The 16426-nt window shown below is 35.8% G+C and overlaps 1 protein-coding gene across 1 annotated transcript; it reads right to left on the bottom strand.

The window, feature by feature from the left end:
- Positions 1-260: 260 nt before the first annotated feature.
- cln3 (CLN3 lysosomal/endosomal transmembrane protein, battenin) lies at positions 261-8735 on the bottom strand. The gene is made up of 15 exons (XM_067375722.1): positions 8462-8735; positions 8341-8377; positions 8166-8262; positions 7130-7213; positions 6922-7001; positions 6292-6377; positions 6137-6209; positions 4624-4767; positions 4378-4538; positions 4210-4262; positions 3041-3109; positions 2874-2929; positions 1858-1951; positions 1256-1396; positions 261-1165 (listed from the first exon to the last, which is right to left on the bottom strand). Exons 1-15 carry the CDS (start codon positions 8508-8510, stop codon positions 1049-1051), a joined length of 1341 nt encoding a protein of 446 aa, XP_067231823.1. The 5' UTR covers positions 8511-8735; the 3' UTR covers positions 261-1048.
- Between the last annotated feature and the right edge of the window lie 7691 nt (positions 8736-16426).

Here is a 16426-nt window from a genome sequence, read left to right as displayed (position 1 = left end):
CCATTCAAGTCCACTATACGGAGAAAAATCCTGGAATGTTTTCATTAAAAGCCTTAATTTCTTTTCGACTATAGAAAGAAGGACATGAACATCTTTGATGACATGGGGGTGAGTAAATTATCAGGAAATTTTAATTTGAAAGTGAACTAATCCTTTAAGTATCACCCCTTGTGAAAAAGAAATAAATTTTATCTTACATTTAAAAACAGTACTAATTGCAGAAATAATATACTTAAAAGAGTTTATTTTTTGACCGATTTAAGTACCCAAGTACATCCTTATGTGTAATTTTATACTATATTGTCTTTGAAATCTGGTTAACATGTACTGTCAACTCAGAGCTGACTGATGATGACTTGCTGTCACATGATTAGTTTAAATGTGTGAGCCAAAGTCAGACACCAACACCTTTTTCACAGACATCCCTTTACTGCTCTTAAAAGCAGAACTGCAACTCGTTACTACCATCTAGTGCACGATAAGAATACTTTTCCATTGCTCAGTTGTTGTATGAAGATGAACTGAAAAACACAGGCAACTGGCAAGGAATGGGAAATGAAAGCAATGAATCTTAAGAAAGCAACAGACTGTTGCCAAGTCTGCAGACGTTTGCTAATAAGTTCAACTGCAAAACCAAGGGTGAGGACCTGCAACCGTCACCATTAGCCACAAAAAGAGAAATGAAACTGCTTTATAAATGGAGGCAGCAACACTTCAGGAACTATTTGGTGAGTTTACAGGGTCATGAGAGCAACACACAAGTGCCTTAAAGCAAAATATTTTAATTTAACACTTAAAGAATAATTTTGGGAAACATTATACATTTGATTCCAGGATTTTTAGTTACAAAGAAGATACAAATTTGTTCTTGTTTTAGGTGCATCACAGGTCAATAAAAATTGTGTCAGTAGCTCAAAGGTCAATAAGATATTAATTTAAACTACTATTAATTTAAATCACAACATATTAGTCCAAAGCTCAAATGGAATGATATTTTTCATGAGAAGATAAAAGTCTTTATGTTTCGCATACACACATTATCATTCACTCATAAAGAGCAGAAATAATGGTGAACGGGGAAGGAGGCAGCTGCAGACAGAGCGATTCCCAGACTGTCCCCGACACTTGCTGCAGCCATGGCAAACTCTCTCTCACGCTCAGCAGTCTGTCCGGAAACAGCATAAGAAAATGCTTTAGACACCATTGACTGATACATGTTAGTCTAAACAAAATGGTTTGAATGAGGTTTACATACCTCCTCACGGATGAAATAGAAGGTGTTCACATAGGCTGCTCCTCCCAACAGACCCTCATAGAGGACAATAATAAAGACCACCCATGGGTAATGCAAGAACTGGTAATATACAGCGAAAACCAACAGAACAGCATTCACACACTGAAAGAGAAAGAGTAATCTGTGTCATGAGGAGTTTTAAAAGTTTTCCATTGTCTTGTATTTACTGTTTCATATGTACAGTCAAACCAAAATGTATTCAGACACCTTGAACATTTCATTCATAAATACAGTTTATTCACTATAGTTTAAAAATGGTAATAAAATATGACAAGATCTCAGAGTTAAACTGTGTCTACTAAAGCAAAACCTGGTCAGGTCAAAGTGTCTGAATAGTTTTTGGTTCCAAATTTTTATCAATTTTACTGGTATGAAGAATTTTTGGATATAATATGTAACACTTTATTTTGCTATCATCACTTACATAAGTGAACTATAGTGTCCTGCACCCACTAGTAAAAATATACCAAAAATATCAAAAACATTTGAATCATTTTTGGTTTGACTGTATGTTTAAGTTTATGCACTGTTGTGTCTTGCTCAGCATCAGCTCAACATCTCACCTGTAAGAGAGACATAAGGAAAATTTTCCTGATCTTAAAACAGACAAGAGATGTGCGGGAAAAAAACACACCAATCTGGTAAAGTGTCTGATACCTGCAGAGGAGAGATAATGACACACAATAGGCATTTGCTGGCATTTAAACTCAACAGAATAACATCAAAACAAAAACACACAACTAGTACTGCTTGAGGTGAAGGAACCAAGACTTTTACAATGTGAACTTGGGATGTTCTCTTAAAGGGATAGTTCACCCCAAAATGAGCATTCTGTCATCATATATTCACCCTCATGTCAAAAACATTCTCATAACTGATTTTATTTTTCTTTTCACAATTAAATGTGGCAACTACCTTTTTTTCATTATGTCATTATTAGGCCACAATGGAAGAATTGTACCCTATTTTATCATTATTTCAGTATGTTTATGTGTGTATTTATCTATGTTTTATTCTTTTCTTTCTTGTCTATATGTATTTTTTTCTTTGAATGCCTGTGTTAAACTTGTTTGAATAAGGTTAATGTTTGTTTTTATTTTTAAAGAAATTCATGTTTTTTTTATTCAGCAAGGATTCATTCAATTGATCAAGTGTTAGTAAAGACATTTAATATTACAAAATTTCAAATAAATATTGTTTCTTTTAACTTTCTTTTCATCAAAGAATCCTGAAAACAATGCATCATGGTTTCCACAAAAAATATGAAGCAGCACAATAGTTTTCAACATTGATGACAATAAGAAATCTTTTTCTTTAAGCACCAGATCATCATATCTGAATGATTTCTGAAGGATCATGTGACACTGAATGATGATGCTGAAAATTCAGCTTTGAAATCACAGGAATAAATTACATTTCAAAATATATTAAAATAGAAAATATTTCATTTGTAGTAATATTTCATAACATTATTGTTTTCACTGTATTTTTAATCAAATTAAAGCATTACCAACCCCAAAATACTGAACAGTAGTGTATTTCAAAGTCATGAAATAAAGAGATAAGCGATGTGTCCTACCAGCGATATTGTTCTGCGTGTGAGAGAGAAGAGTCGGGAAAGTAGAGCAACTCCAACTATTGAGAGAGATTAATAAATATATTAGTGATATGTAGAGATCACAGGTAGTTTTACTGGTGTCTGGCTCTTTTTGACTGTTATCTGAGACTGTTACAGAAAACACTCACCAGTCCCTGGTTAATGAAATACTCAGCGAAGTAAACAACACTAAGAGGAAAAATAAACTTCAGCAGACCCTGAAAGAGATCATAGGAGTAAAATAAGTAAAAGTCTCAAAGAGGAAGTGTATTTCCTGACTGCAGCACAACAAGGTGCAAACAAAACAAAAAAACACACGTACAAAACACTATCCTACATGACACACGCAAGCTATGCTTACACTTTAAATGTGCATCAAGTCATTTTTTAAAAATGTAACCTCAAAAGAAAGAAACAGCATTTCTGATGTTCAATGGCCTAGAAAATAAATGTAAATAAGTACACTGAGATCACATCCAGACTAACTGGATATTACTCATTTTATCTCAGTAATTCTAAACTGTTATAGGAATTATAAAATTACACTACAATACATATTTATTGACCAAAGCGGATGCAATATCATTTAAGCAGACAAGGGGTCTCATTCATGAAACACGAGCAGAACAAATTTTTGTGTAAATCGTGTGTAAAGTGGTTCTGGTGTAAATTTTCGGATTCATTAAAATGTTCGTATTTTCCAAATGTTAGTTGGTACGAAAGAAATCTACACCTGCTCCCAGTCACGCGTAAATAGTGCGTTTAACATCCGAACGTTTTGCTCATTAATAAGGCTGCATTTTAATTCACCTTAATAAGGTACATTACACAGCATTTTGAAAAAATATTATATATAGTAATTACATAAGTTTTTTCTTGTTACTTTTATTTTGAGAGCCAGTAATAGCATCTGCAAACGGAGCACTTTAATCAAATAATGAATTGATTTCAATAGGGCTGGGCAAACTAATGGCCCCTTAATTGTTATGGAAATTGTTTCCTATAAAATGGCCAAAATCCTTCGTTTGGTGTCATAATATGATGCCCATATATAGTTGTCAGTCGGATTTAATGGGCGGGATTTATGGTAATTGAGAATGAGCGTGCACGCGCGTCCCGTTTACGACTGATTGGAATTCATTAACACACACACACATTTCACTATCACTTCTGATGTTTACGAAGTATTTGTGAATCAGGAGAAGAGTTTTCGGGAAGGTCTCTTTACGCGCAAATCACTCACATATTTACTCGTATATTTACGAATGTTTCATGAATGAGACCCAATGATTATATAGTTGCACACAACAGGTCTAACCTTAATAATGTGTAATTGGTCAGTGAAGGTCAGGGGTCCGGCGTGCTTGTCCTCTGTCATAAGGAAGAGAGCATGGCCAGTACAGTTATCTGAATGGACCATCATACACATCATCATGAGAATGAAAAGGTGCATCAATACAAGCAACCAGTTCCTTAATGCACACACCTTGTTCTTCCCGAGTTGGCTCAGAGTCCTCATCTGTATCAGTCTCTTCCTCAATTAAAGGGCGTCTCTCCTGGGAGTTCGCTGTTCTGAAAGGACCGTGACCAACCTCGTGCCGTCTCCACTGTGGAAACGAAGGAGGAAAAACCAGGAGGAAGAAATAGCTGGGGGGGAAAATTAATGAGAGAAAGAGATACATTTAAGCAATCAATTTGGTCAACAGGTACAACCCAGGAAAGTTATTCTTACCTAACAGCCAAAATAACAGGGACAACCAGCATGATCCATAACGTAACTTGGGGGGTCAGACCAGCCTGAGTAAATGCTGAGTAGAGGAAAGCTCCAGCTACTCCTGCTGCCCCCGTGCCGGACCCCCAGCCACTTAACACATCCCTTGAAGAGACAGAAACACAGAAACACAGAAACACAAAATATTGATAAACAAGTAAAACTGAGATCAGTGACTACGGCTTTGCTCGAAATAGCATAGTAACATATTATTCATACTTTTTCTGTAATATGTAGTATATACACTACCATTTAAAAGTCTGGGGTCGGTAAGATCTTTCAGTGTTTTTTAAAGTCGCTTAAGTTCACCAAGGATGCATTTATTTGACCAAAAACACAGTTCAAGCAGCAATATCGTGAAGATTTTTTACAATCAGAGATGCAACGATACTAAATTATTCAGAGCGATATCTGCCGATACTGATAGTTTGGGTGTTCTGCCTTCTTTAAAATTAATGATAATTTCATTATAATTAAAAATTAATAATTATATTTTTAATCATTATATTTTGAAAGAAATGCAAATAAAAACTATTATTCTCTCCATTTCATCAACTTGATTCAGAGTAACTGGTATCAGTTATAAACAAACACATAACTCAAACACACATTAACTAAATTCTGGAGATTAAGTTAATATTTCTTAACTTTCTAAATGTTAATTCATATAATTACTATTAATACTGAACATAAAACTGGTTTCTTAGCATTTTCTTTACACAAAGCACAAATCAGTGCATTTTCCTGCCCTCTTTTGATTGACAGGATATATCGGCCCTGACTATCAGCTGTTTTTAAATTATCAACCGATAGTGTGAAAATTTGCTTTTATCGGCCAATACTGATTATTGGCCGATATATCAGTGCATCTCTAATTACAATAATAATGTTTTCTATTTAAATATATTTAAAAACGTAAATTATTCCTGTGGAGTTGTTCAGCTTAATTTTTTTTTGTGGAAACCTTGATGATTTTTTTCAGAATTCTATAATGAATAGAAATCAAAAGAACAGCATTTGTTTGAAACAGAAATGTGTACAATTATGAACGTATTTACTGATACTTTTTATCAATTTAAATCATACGTGCAGAATAAAAGTGTTAGTTTGTTTAAAAATGTTTTACAGACGACAACATTTTCAATGGCAGTGGATAGTGGCTGTGCATAGTATGCTAATTTGCTGCATGCATATAGAATACCCAGAAGATCTAATAAAATTCACAAATTGTACAGCATACTAGATGTAAAATCTCAGTTTGTTTGCTTGTTTTTGTTTTTTTTGGCTCATATTGGGTCAAAACTGCTAAATAACTGCTGTCACTACCACAGATAATACCTGAACATGCACAAAATTAAATGGCCAAAAGACTAACATAATAAGGTCAAGTGGCAACTTTTGTTTAAAATTACATCAAAAACATCCCATTACAACACAGTTTGAATGAATGAATTAATGAGTTTCAAGGAGCTACCTGCTGAAAAACACAGAGAGGGAGAGGAAGGAAAGCTCCCCCAATCCTGAACTAATACTGGCAAAGATGACACCTGAGGAAAGATTCAGAGGTTCATCACAACATGTATGTCACAGATCTCATTAATCCAGTACAAAAGAGGACATGCTCGTTACCAGTGATGCTCATCAATATAGTTGAAGAAAATGACACCATCAGGAAGCTGACAACAGCCGTAAGGAAACACACCAAAACACGGAAACTGTTCATAATAAAAGTGAAAAGAAAACAATCAATGGCCCGGTTTCACAGACAGGGCATAGACTAAGTAAGTATTAGGCCTTAGTTCAATTAGGACATTTAAGTCGCTTTACCCTAGAAAAAAACATTACTGGTGTTCATCTTGGGACAAAACAATGGCTCTGACATATTTTAAGAAATGTCAGTTCAAGTTGCTTTCAGTTAAAACAGCCAAAACATGCATTTTAGTCTGGGACTAACTTAAGCCTTGTCTGTGAAACCGGGGGATTATCAAACAACACATTAATTAACAATTAAAGGGATAATTCTTCCACAAAACTAACCCTTTAATAGAAAAAACACTGTACTGGGCTACAAACAAATCAGACTTTGTCCCTTTAACTTTCTTAACAGGGTTGACATTGATTTCTTACACTATCAAGAGCTGCAAATCCATCTCTTAGTGCAGCTTTACATTACATATTTTCAACTTCTATGCAGCTAAACCTGTTTGAAGATGCCCACGGTTGTTAGACATCAAATAAATAAGTGTTCGTCAACTTTACCCATAAGGCACTTTGTGTATATAGAAAGGTGCTGTGAATTTGATTATGAGGGTGGGTAAGATATCAGCCAACAGCACAGCCTAGAAACAGAAAGAACAAAAAGTGTCACTCCCTGAACAAATATTTAAACATACACTCAAATGCAAAGACAACATAAGCGACAAATTTGAAAAGGTGAAACGAATGACAGAGAGAAAGAAAGACGTACTGCAGTAGACACAGGATTGCAGTCATAGCGGCTGCTGTTGCTGCTGCTCCGGATCTCTATGTTAGTTACATTTGGAGCTGGAGTCTAGTGGGTGAATAAAAAAAAAAACAAGAAACATGAGTTGTCAAACCTTGTGGAAAAAGTGCACGTTAGCATACTTTTAAAAAGCGTACATAATGGACATAATATTCTTTAAAAGAATATACAGTCAAACCAAAATGTATTCAGACACCTTGAACATTTCATTCATTAATAGAGTTTATTCACTATAGTTTAAATTATGTCAGACACTTAAACAAAACATGGTCAGGTCAAAGTGTCTGAATAATTTTTGGTCCCAAATTTTTATCAATTTGACTAGTAGTTCACTGTATGAAGAATGTTTGGTAAAATATGTCACAGTTTACTTTATTTTGCTATCCTCACTTACATAAATAAACTAGAGTGTCCTGAACTCACTACAAAAATATAAAAAATGTCCGAATAATTTTTGGTTTGACTATATATGAAGCATGAACAGAATGTAAGGTTTTCAGATTTTTTTTAGAAATCGTGTTATAGTTTAAATGCATAATAAATGCCTTGAGTGTTTTGGTATACTTAAGTAGGACTACTTCTATTGTCTTTAAAATATGATTAAGGTGTACTGCCGAATGTACAGATAATCATTTATGGTAAACTAAAACTTAATGTCATGTTTTTAAATTTATTTGTAATTACACATTTGTAATGATAAAGTTACAACATAATACATTTAAAATATTTTTACTTTAAATATTTAGTATGTCAGTCAACACATCAAAGTAAGTGCACTTCTTAAAATCATGACAAAAGAATATTAAAAAGATTTAAATATTTACTATTATAAAGTGCTCTTTTTGAAATTATACTTAAGTGTGAATAAACACATGCACTTTTATTTCATTATATTATTTGGGAGTAAAAATTTTTAAAATACACTTTTAAGATTTAAACACCTCTTTCTCACAAAACAAAGACGAAGTTGTGGTAATTTTATAGCCAAACTATATCTTACAGGAGTTGTTGTGTTTTGAGATTCCTGTTTTTGTAAGATGTCATGTGCTGCACTCAGCATCACCACATATGCGAAGTTATTGCAAAGTCCCAGTAACCTAGATGGAGATCATGAAGATTAGTTTAGATATTGCGTAAACTTTACTTTATGTAATGTTGATAGATGATTTCCTTACCAAAACCCAATCCAATTTCTCCAGCGCTGAAAACGACCTGGGAACATACAGAAAAACACGTCAGGATAAAAATGCTTATTTTATAAATCATAAAATACTGTAAGTCATTAAAGCATCCTACCTTCAGTGTCAGCTGTAATTACAGGGTCAGAGTTTAATGCTCGATCCATTGCGACTTTTCACAGTGAAAAACTGTCACATACACAAACTATTTTTCTCGCAGTGAGTTCAACTGCAGACATCCATAAACATTACAAATTCATAAAAACGGACCATAGCTCATTTGCAGCGGCGTAATGTCAGATAAACAGATCGACAAACTGACAAATATCCACTGCTTTCCACTTTCATTATCTCTAATAATGACAAGCATCAGCAATAATCACAACAGCAGAGGGTGCTGCACAGAAATATATCCGACAGACCGCACTACTGCTGCGAGGAGTAAATAGTTCCCACCTCCTGCAGCGACATGTTTTAATGCACAAGAAATGTGCAAATACAGATTTCGAAATTTTCTGATTCTTATTCTTTTTTTTTTCTTCCTTTTTTTAAATTTTTTTCACTATGTAATAAAATCTATTGGGTGATTATTGTTACAAGAAGATATGCTAGTTTTTATTGTAATGGCATAACTCAGATACTTGAAACCTTTCAATTTAAGTAAAATTTAATACATTTATGCAATTTAATACAATGTTATTTAATACATTTAAGCCAAGAAACTCTACAAATGACTGTTTAAATAACTGACAATTTAAAATTGCCATATTTGCTTATGAGGACTTAAGGATTAGTTCACTTTCAAATAAAATTTTCCTGATAATTTACTCACTCACTCATGTCTTTCTTTCTTCAGTTGAAAATAAATGAAGGTTTTTGATAAAAACATTCCAGTATTTTTCTCCTTTTTTGGAGTTCAATGGCATCCAAACAGTTGCAGGTCGAAATTACAGTTTCACTGCAGCTTCAAAGGGCTTTAAATGATACCAGACGAGCAATAATGGTCTTATCTAGCAAAACGAGTGGGCATTTTCGGAAAAAAAATTAAATGTATATGCTTTATAAACACAAATGATCGCTTTCCAAGCGGTTCCAAAACCGCACTTTCGTATTGTTCAAAAAGCTTACGCTGTATGTCCTGCACCTTCCCTATTCTGTATTCTTCATAACTGTATTACTACTATATGTAACAACTATATTTTGACCTTCAACCGTTTGGGCTCCATTGAAGTCCACTATAAGGAGAATAATCCTGGAATGTTTTCATCAAAAACCTTCATTTCTTTTCAGCTGAAGAAATAAAGAGATGAACATCTCGGATGACATGGGGGTGAGTAAATTATCAGGAATTTTTTTTTTAAAAGTGAACTAATCCTTTAGTTCTGCAACCAGATTTTGTTGTTTGTTTAATACACAGCTATTTTAAATGTGAGAAAGATGATAAATTTTTGCAGTCACTACCAGTGCTAATACACTACCAGTGGAGCCTAACTGTGCTATGCTAAACCGTAACTTCTTGATTTCTGTAGGAAATATGTCAGATACCACTGCTATAGAAAACACAGGACACAGGAGCAGCTTACAGTTTTTAAAGATCAGAATCAATCAGAAAATTAGTTACGCACATCTGATGCAATGGACCCTTTTCACAGATTGTGATGATGCATTTCCACAGTTATTATTGGTAATCTAGTACCTTTATTTTCATTCTTTTTATTTTCATTCTTTTAAAAAACTGTAACATTAACATTAAGGCCTGGTTTCACAGACAGGACTTAGGCTAAATCAGGATTAGGCCTTAGTTCAATTAGGGTATTCATTCAAGTAGCTTTTATAAATGTACCCTAGAAAAAAAACATTACTGGTGTTCATCTTGAGACAAAACAATGGCTAATAATATAATATTTTAAACTCACGCTCGAAAGGGTTAATGCAAATATACATACAAACATAAGGTATAATGTTGTATAATTTTCCCCTGGTTTCACAGACAAGGCTTAAGCTAGTCCCAGACTAAAATGCATGTTTGAGCTGTTTTAACCGAAAGCAACTTGCACTAACATATCTTATATGTTAGTGCAATATATATTAAATATGTCGGAGCCATTGTTTCAGTAATAGAGTGTAGTGTGCTGCCGACGCTTTGCTCTCATCCACTCGTGACCGCCAATGAATAGCAACAAATGTATGCCAGTCAACCACCTTTAGTACTTGGTGCTTATGACCAACTTTCAGAAAAAAAGCAAACGCCAGCCCACTCAACACATCCCATTCATGGGTCTCGACTCTCCTGCTATGCAAGCTCACCTTACTGAAGTGCTTGCAGGCTGTCATGAACTCGCTTGTGATGTTCAAGAAAGGAAAGTCCCTTCCACTAAATAGCTTTCAGAGAGCACTTTGACTGATGGCAGTAGCCTCAACAATGTGTCGCCTGGGCCTGCTTCACATGCGGCCGCTTCAGCTCTGACTGAATTCCTGTAGTCCGTCACATGCCTGTATGCCTTTGCAATTGCTCTCATCCACTCATGACGGCAACAGCAAGACTGTCCGCTCTTGTGTCTGTCTGTGGCCTTTGTGTTCTGGCTGTTCCGCTGTTAGGCATTAAGTCAGTATATGTTTATATTCACACACAAAGAGCTCCTCCTCCAACTCTTCCTCACTCTCATAGTAGAAGCAGCCTCCTGCCTTCGAGTCGCAAGTTGCCTTGTTTTAGAGACGAAATGCTTCAGCTTCTGTCATGTTATAAAGAAGCGTGACAGGCCACTCTCCGGGCCCCACCAAAAAGACAGCAGTTCCCTATGTAACCCCTCCGATCCTACTCACCCCACTCCGAGCGGGACTCGATCCCGCGTCCCTGGCATGGTAGGAGGGTATATTAACATGGATGCTAAAGAACACAGTCTATATAGCATCAGTTGCTAGTGCACCTCTAGTGATCAGGGGCCTCATTTATAAAACGTGCGTACGCTCAGATTTGATCTTAGAGTGTGTGTACGCTTAAATCCACGCCAATGCTCATATTTATAAAAACGTTCTTTGACGTGGAAAAGCGCTTAGAGCAACGACAGGGTCTGAGCAGACGTACACACTTTTCCTGGTCAGACTACTGCAGGTTTTGGAAATCTAAGCTATTCGATCATTGGTGATCTTTTATATGTAAATGAAATTAATTAGGTGTTGTTTAAAACCATTCGGCTGTGCGCAAGTTCAAGTTCATTTGCGATTTATAGATTTCACATCTAAAAGAGAGGTGTACGCTAGTTTTCTGTGTGTACATTCATTCTATGAATCACATGTACGCACATCGGAGAAATGATCGTAAGATCAAATTTAGGGCGGTTTCTGCACGATGTTTTATAAATGAGGCCCCAGGGGAGTGAGGTTTACCTGCACAGCTCCCACTAGCTGGCCTCTGTTACACACACACCCCTAAACGTCACTCCCATCCGGGTCACGGTACCAATGCAACCCCTCCGGTCCTACTCTTTTTTTTGAGAATTTGCTCATTGGCAAAACGTTGGCCCTTTAGTGTAGGCCCCTCCCTTAGCCCCCAGGAATCAATCACTGGGCCCACACAGTTCACTAGTGTGGGCTGCTCACAGAGAGCCCGCAGTGAGCCCAAAGCTCTGGGCCTTGCCTGGGCCCGCCAGGGGCATATTTGCTGGGTTGTTGTTGCCGTCTAAGTGCTGGTCTTCAACTTGGTCTGGTAGTCTTCTCTGTTGAGTGTTAGCACTGGAGAGAGACTGTTGTAAGACATGTTTTACAATGGCACTTGTTGTGAAGGTTGTATCTTATACCATTAAATCCGCTTGTGCTGAGCACTCTTCACAGTGATATGATTTATAAGGTGTGTTTGACTTCACCAGTGAGTGCCTTTAAAAATCTTGAGACAGTGCCGACACAACGTCACTGCGATGTATGCCATCAAAGTACCGCAAGAGAGAGCAAATTGAGAGCAGCCATCTGGTGCAGTCAGTGCAGCTTCTTCAGAGCAGCAGCAGGGGGTCAGATGATGACAAAGGTGTTTTACAATTGGCCGAATTCACCGATGACGACGATCATGTGTGTTTCGTGTGTTATTCTGGCACCTTTGGTTTTGCCAATGCTAACAAATCTGTTTTTATATAACAGTTTTCATGTAATCTTAATGTTATATTGTGTTATGTTTATCAAAATAATTTAAAAAAAATTTAGACCGCACTTTATTGGTATTCAATCAGATATTATGGACTTGATCCAAATCAGTATGATTTTTCTTTTTGGAAAACAAAAGGATGTTTTTAAGAAAGTTTTACACTGCTCTTTTCCAGACATCGGCAAATTATGATAAGCTAATAAAGTCAGTAAAAAAGAAACTATGTTTTTCATGGTTGATCAATGAAGCAAACAATTATTGCACCTGTGGAACAGTCAGTAATACACTACAGTTTACAGGCTGTAGACTGTTAACATAATCTTTACAATAACTTAGCACATTAAAGAGACCTTTCTACTGACTCTGAAGAACACCAGAAGAAAGATGCCCAGGGTCCCAGATCACCTACAGGTGTGAACATGCCATAGACCTGCTGCAGGGAGGCATGAGGACTGCAGATGTGTCCAGAGCAATAAACTGCAATGTCCGTAATGTAAGACGCCTACATCTCTACAGAGAGACAGGAAGGACAGCCGATCGTCATTGCAGTGCCAACCCACATGTAACCATCGTGTCCCCTCAGACATGTTCGAGAAATTGCAAGTGCCTTGATGAAAGAGTGGAGTAACACCTCACAGCACGAACTGGAAAATCTGGTGCAATCCATGAAGATGAGATGCAGAACTTAAAGCAAGTGGTGGCCACACCGAATACTGAGTGCTATATTGACCCTTTTGATCAGGGACCCGTTCCATTTGTGTTCGTCAAATGTATCCAGTTTATGTCTCAGTTGTTTAATCTTTTTGTGTTCATTCTGGTCAAAGATTATTCAGAAAGCTGTCGTTAAGGGTTAGTTCACCCAAAAATGAAAATTCTGTCATTTATTACTCACCCTCATGCTGTTCTACACCCGTAAGACCTTTGTTAATCTTCAGAACACAAATTAAGATATTTTTGATGAAATCTGATGGCTCCGTGAGGCCTCCATAGGGAGCAATGACATTTCCTCTCTCAAGATTCATAAAGGTACCAACACATATTTAAATCAGTTCATGTGAGTACAGCGGTTCAATATTAATATTATAAAGCCATGAGAATATTTTTGGTGCACCAAAAAAAATAATAAAAAATAACGACTTATTTAGTGATGGCCAATTTTCTTCGGAGCATAATGAATCAGCGAATCGAATCATGATTCGGATCGCACGTCAAACCGCCAAACTGCTGAAAAAACTGTACCTTTATGGATCTTGAGAGAGGAAATGTCATTGTTGTTGTCAAATCTTGTTAGTCTGTAGATCTGGAACGGGATTGATGATGGCCTTAAGGTGTTGCCCTCCATCTCCAACTTTAAGACAGCTAAAGAAATATTATTTATCAACCTATATTTAATATATAACTGTCTTTTCATGGTCTACTGGGATGTATGTGTATGATTGTATGTGTATGTATTTTTATGTTAGTATTGGTGTGCTCTTGCGTGCTTTCAGTTCATTTAGTACCATCGTCTGGTTACAGGTGGAAACTGTGTACCTTGTCTGTTCCATTTCTATTTTTGTTTTCTCTTTTTTTCATAAACTATGAGCCCCCACCTATAAGCTTTTTTAGCTTCTTTGAGGGACCCATTTAACTATACCAAATTCGTATTTCTGTACCCCGCTGTATTATTGAATTTGCTGGTAGTGGTATTTGTGAATAAACTCTAAACTTGAATATAATCTTGAATCTAAACTAGTATAATGGAGGGTTGGCGTATGTCTCCATCTACTGGACAACTGTGTATTTGCACAGGTTGAAATAAACGGAACTGATAGTGTGGATACACTGATGGGCAGAACGTTAAACGCTGCTGTTGTTTTAAATGCAGAACATTTAAAATGATTGATGTGAAATGAGCACATTAAGAGGCACGAATGTCTTCACATGCATGTGCTCATTTGCATCTACAGAAAGCTCTTTCTGTCAAAATAGTGCATTTTGATGAGTTGATTTTAAAGTACGTATTTGTAATCTTTGACATGCCATCAAACAAATAATGTTTCACTGTGCCACCTCAAGCTACATAAAAACATTTTAGTGTTTGACCATATAGTGCAAATTTAAAGAGAATCCCTTACTGACAAACAAAACATGAGATAGAGAGGTAAAAAGAGAAGAAATTTGCTTGAAATGGAACAATTCACTCCATTTTGACAACATTTTTACTTTTAACATTTTATTTTTACTTACAAATGAAGAAAAACTGATGGGTCAGGATAACAGTCTTGACACACAACTTAGGAGCACATATATAAAAACTTTATATAAATTTAAAGTTGGCATGAAATGGAAATCCATCTTTTTAAATGCATGTTTTTGATCTTATTGTGAAGAATTCATCCATGCATATTTATTTATTTTTTCTCTTTTTGATCTCGTAATGTTTAATCTGAATATAAAAATGATTTCTCCAGTCATTTAGTCCACTTAAACTTTGCCCCTTTCTTACAAGCAACTGTAAACCCACATTCAGATCTGCCTCCGTCCAGTCAACAACCGACGGGCAAAACCGAGGCTGCATCCGAAATCACATACTTCCCTACTATATAGTAGGCAAAAAACAGTATGTGACAAGAGTACTAGCTCTGAATTCACAGTACTCATAAAAGAGGATAGCCTACTACTCCTGGTGAGATTCTGAAGTGTGCACGACACTTTACTATCCCATGAGATAAGAGAGAGGATTTGTGAATGGCAGTGAAGCAGTCGCAAAGGATGCACTTATTCAAAATAAGAACCTACTCGAGAGTATGCGATTTCGGACGCAGCCAAAGTCCCCATCTTATTATATATATATATATATATATATATATATATATATATATATATATATTATATATATTAAAATCTAGCCATTTTGGTAGGCAGTTGTCATGGTAGAAAGATCACTGTTGTTTTTATGGATGAATTTAAAAATGGTTTTAATAAAAAATAAAATTACAAAACCTTGTTCACTGTGTATGTGTGTGTTTGGACACTTCAGTCTCAAACATTATTTCAGGGAAAATTGTTATTAGGGCCAGGTGTTATAAGTCCTTACGAAAGCGAGAGGAACCACATCAGCTTGAGGTAAATACATACAGGATTTAATAATAAATGCTGTTTTCTGATAACCAGATTGTTTTTTAATGTATTACTTATCTCAGTGTCCTTATCAAAAGCAGCTATATAGTTTAGTATTAACAGCACCACCTGCAGTTACGATTAACATAACATAGATTTTATATTATAGAAATGGCCAATTTAACCCTTGTGCATTGTTTTGGGCATTTGAAATTTAAATTAAAAGCTTATACTTACTACAAATGTACACACAAAATAAGTAAAGAAACAGGAAATATGTCATTGTTAGTGTGAAATCTTATGGCTTGTTATTTTATTCATGTTATGTTTTTTTCCCCCCAGTAGATGGCAGCAAACTTTCACTAGACTGGTTCAATTTTCAATTTCAATGAAATTGAGAAATGCAAATCTTTTTTTAAGTCGAATTCGCTGTAATGTTGCTATTTTAATAAAAACATGAAAATGAAGAAACGAAGGCAAATAAAAATACCATAACAATTGTAGATAAAAAAATAAAGGATTGATATTACATGTTAAATTATATAAAATTGAGTTACAAAATCACATTATACCAGTTAAACAGTGAAATGAACAGCACACAAGGGTTAAATAAAGATGTGAAATAATTAAAAGTCTTTCTATCACGTTCTTCAGATCACAGTTGAAACCATCACCCCACCTGAACTGACAGCATATACATGCTCATGTGCTGCTGGGAGAAATGTGTGCAACCATCTGGTTGCATTAACGTATCAGACAGCACATTTTAGTACGCTAGGCACCAAGAATGTTCCGGCTGCCCTTGCATGCACAAGCAAGCAGCAGTCCTGGCATAGGCCCCGCAGC

This window comes from Chanodichthys erythropterus, chromosome 3 (genome assembly GCF_024489055.1).
Source record: "Chanodichthys erythropterus isolate Z2021 chromosome 3, ASM2448905v1, whole genome shotgun sequence".
NCBI lineage: Eukaryota > Metazoa > Chordata > Actinopteri > Cypriniformes > Xenocyprididae > Chanodichthys > Chanodichthys erythropterus.
This window is presented reverse-complemented; position numbering and strand designations above follow the sequence as displayed.